This window comes from Melanostigma gelatinosum, assembly GCF_949748355.1.
Source record: "Melanostigma gelatinosum genome assembly, chromosome: 20".
NCBI classification, from domain to species: domain Eukaryota; kingdom Metazoa; phylum Chordata; class Actinopteri; order Perciformes; family Zoarcidae; genus Melanostigma; species Melanostigma gelatinosum.
The window spans coordinates 16,058,070-16,066,725 of NC_136653.1; the positions used below are offsets into that span (position 1 = coordinate 16,058,070).

Here is an 8,656-nt window from a genome sequence, read left to right on the forward strand (position 1 = left end):
CATTTTCCTTATTATTAGTCAAAGTTTCACAGTTCTTTCAAGAAACCTCTTGGCAAATATACTCGGAAATTATGCAGAAATGATGAGCTTGTAAAATAAAGCGTTCATTATATATCCTGAGACACGGCACAAAATCCTGGCAATGGACTCCATGTCTTTTTCACTACACTTTTCTCAATTAGTAATTGACAGATGTGCACAATTGTACCTGAATCTGCCAAATATGGTCATTATTAGAGTTTAAACTATTTAGTGTTCAGATACCTAACATACAAAAATAAATCATCAAGTGTAAAAAAAGAGAGCTAACATACATTTACCATCCAGTGCTGAGACTACAACATCATGAAATACTCACTCGTCGACCAATAATGACTTGTTATAACATCCCGGTTGCGCACACGAGTCAACATTTGTTTTGACTCGACCCTCTGCCAAGAGATTTGCGTCACGACTCACGTAAAACGGCATTTAGAATTTGAGTTCATGTTCAAAGAGCGCGAGGAGCAGAAGACAGGCCCAACCCATCAACAGGCCGAGGTTCTGCAGGAGAAACACGAGGCACGGCCTGTCGGTCTTCACCCGACTCATCTCTGGAAGCTGAAAGAAAGACAGAAATGAAGAGTAAAACTGAAATAACAACAGGTTTGACACATGTATTGGATAGAAAGAGGATTCTTTCTTTAAAGAAGAGGCTGGCATTGTTCTATACTTTTGTTATTGTCAAGGAATCCCATGCAAAGACCAAAACCATTGATACGGTAGTTCGTCTTTTTATAATAAAGAAACATGTTACATAGCAGTAAAATGTGTTTTTGTTGGTGACTGTTATCAGCTGCATATTAGTACACATGCTCTAGTGCAGAGTAGGCATACTAGATGTTGACACATTGAGAAGATGTCCCGCATTTTGATTGGCTGTAGTTTAAAAGTCTGCAGGACAGACACTTTTCTGAAATCTGGCTTTTATCCAATGGCTGTGAAGAATGCAGGGCGGGCTGTCAATCAAACTGCGCACATGCGGGTCAAGCGCAAGTTAAACTGTCAGTGTCTTTGCAAACGCTACGGCCAACAGGGGAAATTGCGAGTCACCTCAAAGTCACAAGCTAAGCAGATTTAGGTGGAATGATGGAAACTACAAAGAACAGGAAATGCAGCTAAAACAAAGACTGAGGGAAAGAACTTTTAACTGGTTGAAGGCGCCAACATGAAGCGATACATGTGGGTCTAAACAAGAAGGCAAAGCACTGAGATAGTATAAGCTAAGTAACATTATAGACTACATTCAGCATTTAGTTTGTTGGGATCAGAGGTATATACTTTATCAGATCATTAATTGTTTCTTTTGGTCTTTTTTTAATGGGATTTGTTGACAATAACTGAAATTTGGAGTATCACCAGCCTTATCCTTCAATAAGGCTCCTTTACCATTTCAACCAGTGACAAATAGAGGAAAATCCCAGCAGTGACGGCGAAGATCCACCGCTGCACTTCCATGTCTGAGGAAACAAACAGTCCGATGTAGAGTCCCACGAAGGCCGTCAGAGCGCTGAGAAAGTTCATCAGCACAGCAGTCTTCACGGAGAGTCCAGAGCTCAACAACACTGCAAAGTCCCCTTTGAGACAGAAAGCAGACAAAGAAAAAGAGTCAAGCAAAGTGTTTCCTGGCCAAAATATCACAAAAGTGCTCCCAAAGCGAGCAACCGTGACCTCTCACCCATTTCGTGCGGGATCTCGTGGCACAGGATGGCCACGGTGGTCGCCATGCCGGTCTCGGCCGAGGAAGAGAAGGCCGCCCCGACTACCAGGCCGTCGGCAAAGTTGTGAAGGCTGTCTCCCACGATTACCATCACGGCCAGCAGAGGAACGCCTCGTACTGGGAACACAAAAGGGAGTCTGTCATCGCTGAGGCTCATCCTCAGACCGTGACAAATGCTCTGTCATGCCAGGCGACTAATTACAGAGTGCGTCACATTCATCTGTGTTGTGCAGCTCACGTTGAAGGACCTTACTCTGACGTGAAGGTCTCCTCGTGTCAACGTGTTCAGGAGACGCTTCGATACACTCCAAGTCATCCACGGGTCCCTGCAGGATACAGATAATTATTCACAGCAACACTCTCTTTTTTAACCTTTGATTCCAATTTGAGAAATCAAGACTGGTTCGCAAAGAGACAAATTCACCCTTACAGGATGCTTTTATGTAACAAAGATGGTTGGTGACCCATCTTTTTGTCCGAAATGTAAGAGTTTTCAAGTGTGCATTCAACACGGTGCGTGAAGAGCTTTCTAAATGATTCAATACTTCTCATTCTCCAACATCCTACATGCCCTGTTCCTTCACTCCCTCCCACACCACTCTTCGTTGCCTGTTATATAAAAGCAGTGCAGGAAAATTGACTCAAGTGAATTTCACTCGGCGTTGTGAATTTCAACATGGATTCAATGGATACATGTTGTCCTACGTGTGTTTTACTGTTTTATGCTGCTCATGTGTGCAGACTAAACGTTGTGCTGTGACTGAACGGTTGTTCTCCTATCGACATGTGTCCTCGAGCTAATCTCCACTGTTTATAACAAGTGCATTAGTGCTTGATGCTTAACTGGAGGAGTAGCGTGGGAGTAAAGAAAATATATTGACTTTAATAACTCCACAGTGGCACAGCAGAGTACACACAACATGTGACCATTGTATTTGGCTAGCTGCTGCTTCTTGGTTTTTTGGGTGTGAAGGATCGTTTTGTTGCACAAATGGATAACAGTTATGTTCCCTATAATTTTATTTCAAAAAATGTTGTATTATATATACATATATACCAGATACGGTACGTCAACTGCAAGTGACATGCCCTCCACCTGGGCTCAAAATGTTTGAAAATTCACAAAAACAAGTTGGAGTGCAGGCAGAGAATTTGGAAAAGACGGCTGATTGCAACAGATAAGTGGTTGAAACATCCTGCTCCTGCCATTCACACTGACAGTAGTGTAGTGTGACAGCAACCTTGATCAAACCTGGAAAAAACAAAGAAAAAAGAGAACAGTGCTCTATCTCACCTTGTGACGCAGCACTGGCTTAATCATCTACAATTGCAAGATAACTGTAACAATATAACACCTTACATCTCAGTATTTTTGCTTTTCCTCTCTCTTCTCGGCACGAGGCACCGTTTTAATATCTTGCTGTTTAACTTCCAGTAACCTTGTCATGTTCCCTGCATCTCCTCCAACATGCACGTAACAGGGATGATGACGGGAATCCTGCCAAGAACAATGTTTCTGGGTCGTGATGAGACTCACCAGCTGTATGGTGGAGATGGACTTGCCCCTCTGTGACTGGCCATTGCAGTTGAGCTCTAAGGGAAGGTCACCATGACTCTGCAGACCAAAGAAAGACCACGAGACCACTGTTGCTCAACCAATCAGCTTTGCACAAACTTGCTTGTTCATGGAAAACTAAAAGTTCTACCTCTGGCTAGATAAACAAAATCAGCCCCTTCGCCTTCATTGGATTGATAAGGGCTGCAAAAACAAAACGCTTACACGGCCGTGAGAAGGAAGGAAGAAGGACAAGATTCTTTCAATGAGGAAAAAGCCGTAGATCCCTGCGATTACGCCCAGAATCCTCCACAGATACTCTTTATCGTCCGCAAAGTGTTGGTCATCGTGACTGCGAGTGTCATCGTGGAGGCCAAGGATCTCCAAAGGAGACAGGAAGGAAAACAATTGGACATTTACTCCACAGTCAACGGAGAGTTTCTTCATGGCGCTTGACTCACAGTTACAGAGGGCGATGCAGTGGCTCTGTGTTCTATACCTGCGGTATGAGGTGCAGGAGTGCATCTCCGGAGAGGGTTCCCACTGCCAAGCCCACAAACAGCTGCAGGATGAGTGTGTAGGTTTCCTGGCAGGAGTTGAAGAAGATCAGGCAGATACCGAGCATGGAGCCCACCGTGATGAGCAGCACGGCCGCCGTGCTGTAGCCGTACTCTGCGGGGAGCAGAGACACAGTTTTTCCCTGTCCAGATATTGAGATAAAAAAATTCTGGCTGATCATATCGCGACATGAAATAAAGGAGAACACCACTCTGAAGATCCGTCTTACAAGGACAATATTTTTCATATTTTTGTAAAGCTGTTATTGAGGAGAACAGTGGCATGTGTGCATCTGTGAGTGAGTGAGTGTGCACCTCTGTGTCTGTCCATCTCCCATTCGACCTTTAGTTTCAGTTTAGTGATAACACAGCTGAGAGCCTCTCCGACACCCCCCCCCCCCCCCCCCTATAGGTAAAATGTCTTACTCTCAAGAGCAGTGGGCAGAGATCCTCTTCCTTTCTGTTCTGCAGACTCGCAGGCATTGCCTAGCAACTGCTGAATGATGGCAGGGCACATTTGTCTGAAGTGCTCCTTGGAAATTGGCAAATGAGGATTCAGAGCAAAAATATCCAACAGCTGATTGGCTGAGTAACAGACCTGATTAGATTCAAAAGAAGAGACACATTTGTGGATGAGTAGTAGGCTCATTAGATGAAGCCTCACAGTAACTGCATGCAGGTTACAGCAACGCCATCATGCTTCTTGTGATTCTCTGTGCAGGAAATCAAACATTTGCCTCAGCCTCACCTGTGCCCAGTCCCTGCTTATTCCACCAGCTTCATGGTTGCAACCATCCGGCGGAGGCCCGGCCTCTTTCTGTGAACTCCGCCTCTTCCTGTTGTGAGAGTGTGACGCTGTTTCCCGTCCTACTCCCAGCTGATGAAGCAACTCCTCTAAATCTGAGCAGAGACATCACTGCATCATGATACTGTGCACCAGGCGAGATTCAGCAGAATTATTCAGTGTCTTTATGGGACAAAATGACACTTTATGCAGATGAGATAGAATAATAGAGCTAAATAAAACCTAACAGTGACACAGATGAGGACATTAACCGTTGCATCCAGTGCTAAAGTTCAATAGAGCACTGAGACTTTGGATTGAACCTGCAGATAGCCGGCATATTGTGCTAGTATTTAATCATGAATTTGACCCTTTTCTGTAAAAAGATGATTGTTTATTCATTTTAGTAGCATGGAAAAGTATCTGACTCGATATTTAGAACCTCTTTCTGATGTTCGTTGCTCTTTCATGCGTGATGACTCATTCCTCCTATTCAGTGTCAGCGACACTTCAGATGAAGAATTGACTTACAGGCAAGATTGAAGAGTCAAATCTGCTATAATCAATACTTTTATAATAACAATGGAGCAAGTGACTGTGAGTAATGTGAAAGATGTTGCTCGTAGCGATGAGCCCACAGAGAATGATCACCTGACAGCTTATTTTAAGCTCATTATGTGGTTTTTGCAGCAGGCAGCTATTTTTTCGTGTGAAAAAGCTGTGATTAACCGACTGTACACTACCTGCTCAGCACCCAACGGCAGACAGACATAGCAAGCGACTAGCTGGTAAACATAGCGGAGAATTTAGCAACTAAAGACTTAGGTAGAGACCAAAAACAGAGCTAAAAGAGATCTAAAATTCAGTTGTTGTAAGTTTAAATAACATCGAATGAGAATAAGATCAGATTGCAACAGTTTTTATGTAGCTGTGATTCAGGAGGAATCTCCTCATACCAGCAGAGGACAACATGATCAATACCTTAGATTAAAAAAAAAAGCAAATGTCGGTTTAAATGTGCACAGCAAGCCAACTGTGCTTTTCAACGTACCTATTGTCTGCAGGTCACTTGTGCAATTTAGGGATTGAAAGATGTCGTCGGTAAAGAAAGCCGGAGACGGGAGGTTCCTTCGTCTGAAACAATGGCCCTGCAGGATATGGCTGATGATGGCAGCAGCCAGTTTGGGCACAGAGGAAACAACAGCACCTGGATTTTCTTCTACGTCAACCTCCTCAAGGAGGTGAGCGGCATCAATACACTGTGGAATCAAAGGTTACATCATCACATCCGGAGGTGCACCTGTCGACACGGTACAGATTTGTCAGATGAAAATTCCTTACTTGCAAATCAGATAAGGCGTCTTGATTGGAGGAGTCGTAGTGCTGGTTGATGAGCTGCAGAATACTTTCTGTTTCTCTGGATGACAGGAACAGGTTGTCCTCCGCCGGGTGCAGATTGGTCAGGGCCAAAAGGTAGAACTGATAGTTCCCAAATGAGGAGGAGGAGGAGGGCGAGGGCGAGGAAAGGGAGGCGGCATTGGACACACACAGGTCTTGCAAGTTAATTATGTAGTACAGCAGAACAGTGGAGATCCGGTGGTAGTCCCCCTCAGTGAGGTATGCCTTCCCATCATCCTCTAGCACAGAGAGAGCTACATCTGGTGTCAGGCACTGTAACAAGAACAGAAGGAAAGAAGAAAAAATACAGATTTTAAGGATGGAATGTTGCTGAAAGGTCATGTGAGTGTTGATTGAGGTGCGAGTGAGCTTAGAAGAGGCGTCCGCTTGATAATCGGCCTATTTTCTTCTGCATACACTGCCCTCTGCTTCCCAGATAAATGCTAGCTTTGTGCTACTGTTTGTGCCCAATTAGACCCACAAACAAAACATACAGCAGGCTAAGAGCAAAGCACTATTATTTGTCTGAGGGAGCAGACTGTTCAGCGAGAAATTACAAAAAGTAGAACATTTCTCTCGTCATTTTGAAAACCTCACTTTCAAGGCTCGCCACACACATAATCCTATTGTCAGCCCGCCTGCACAAACATGTGAAGTGCCTCTAAATCCAGTTGATTATGTCAAACTGAGGGATGTCTAAAGCCACTCAGCATGAATGCCCCATAGAGTTCAAGGACTTAAGCCTCCACATTCACTCACATTCCAGCCACAACAAGCGTGTTTCTTGGAACCGGCAGGCAGGAGTGGGATGAACACATAATAAGCACTCAGCATGTGGATGTAGAAGTTGTTGTCCGGTAACAAGAAGACAGACTTACCTTGGCACAGACATCCTGAGAGGTGCCAGTCCGCTCTGCACAGTGCACATCCTGGAGGAGCTTGGTGATCAGGATACCCGTGTGGTTCTTTTGGAGCTGTGGCTTTTCGTCGGTACCCAGGGGCAGATCCAAGGCCCTGAGAGCCTCCTGCAGGTACCCCGGCTCCTGACCTCTTACCTCCGGCTGACAAAGAAGCAGCAGCAGCAGCAAAGTGGGAGCACTGCCCCTGAAGTGCATGTTCCTACCGGGGCTGTCCGACTCCCTTAAGCTCCCAAGACTGGCTCAGGACTTGAGATGACGGACACAAACAAGTGGCTTGAGAGAGAAATTTGAATCAAGGTGAACGGGAGGAGGGATCAGAAAGCTTCCAGAGAAGAAGAGCTGTGAGAGGCGTTAATAATAGGCCCGCCTGATTCGGTGGAGGACAGGAGGGCTCGATGGGCTCCTTTCAGCTGAACCAGCCCCTTACAGTGCCGATCGGTCAGCCAAAGCCGGGGCCCCTCAGTCCACAACAAAGGGATTAGTGCTGCAGGCGAGTGAGAGAGCTCAGGGGCATGGAGGGGGAGACTGTGGAGAAAAGTGCATCGAGGAAAACATTGAGCAGGGAAAAGCTATTATTAACACAAAGTAACGACGTAGAGATCCACATCTGAAAACAATGTTCCCCACTGAAGGTCACTGGAAATGCTGCACCTATGAAAGTCTGAATGTTTATTAAAATACTGAACCAGTTTTCACATTCAGCAGCGTCAATAGTTAAAGGGAAGATAACGTTCAAATCAAATGGGTTTTTTCATATTCAAATTCAAGAACAATGTTGCCAAAGCACCAAAAACACAATTTGTCCAAATTCAGTACACATAGCAGTAATATGAACATTAACACAACATTTTGTTTTCATTCTCTATGATCTCTGAGTCATCTGAGATCAAACATGCAGAGCTTTCTCGCAAAGCACCTTCCAACATCCTCCCACGCTGTGCACCCTGCAGGTCACGCCGACCGAGCAATAAGAGGACTGAAGCTACAGTTACACCTGAGGTAGAATAGATGAAAACGCTTACCAGATGAAGCGTTCTCCCCTCGGCTCCTCTCTGCTGCTGTAACTAGGTTTGCTTTCCTCCGCCGACGGCATAAACCGAAGACCCGGAGCTCGTTTGGGGAGAATTCTTGGGCATTGGTGCTGCAAATAAAACCCTCTTATGAGAAGTGAGAGTTGAGTAAATCTCCCGAGGATTAGCTGCGACCGCCTCAGAGGGCGGCAGTTTCCATGGAGAACGCTGCCTCATGTTCAACATTAGGTGATTGGTGGGGGGGGGGGGGGGCTGCTGGTAGGGGGGGGGGGGGGGGGGACTGGATGATGAACGTCTGACAGAGTAAAACTTAGAGCATTTTAAAGTGAGCATGAATCATTTATAATTTCAAACAAAAATCACTTAAAAAGAAAACAGATTTTCAGATGGAACACTTGATAGTTTGCTCTAAATTGGGGTAATTATCTTGTACAAAATAACCTTTACACATGTATATTTTCAAAATCATACATTTTTGGCCATTTTAAATGAGCTTTTACATTTGGCTGACATTTAATAATCTGATCAAACGCCTCACTTTTACCAACAGGAGTTATCTAAATGACCTACAATCATCTGGTATGCACCTTTATCAGCAGTAAGGAGACACAAAACCACAGCAAAACAAGGAAACATTATTCTTGTTTAGTTA

At 44.8% G+C, this 8,656-nt stretch overlaps 1 protein-coding gene across 1 annotated transcript; it reads right to left on the reverse strand.

Annotated features, from left to right (window-relative positions):
• Positions 1-471: 471 nt before the first annotated feature.
• Positions 472-7,168, reverse strand: LOC306793910 (zinc transporter ZIP12-like; the record flags this gene model as incomplete). The annotated part of the gene is made up of 12 exons (XM_079291722.1): positions 472-600; positions 1,429-1,616; positions 1,718-1,876; positions 2,013-2,085; positions 3,297-3,374; positions 3,540-3,695; positions 3,814-3,986; positions 4,298-4,469; positions 4,620-4,771; positions 5,707-5,914; positions 5,997-6,326; positions 6,932-7,168. The coding sequence occupies 12 exons, from the start codon at positions 7,166-7,168 to the stop codon at positions 472-474; spliced, it is 2,055 nt and encodes a 684-aa protein (XP_079147848.1).
• Positions 7,169-8,656: the final 1,488 nt, after the last annotated feature.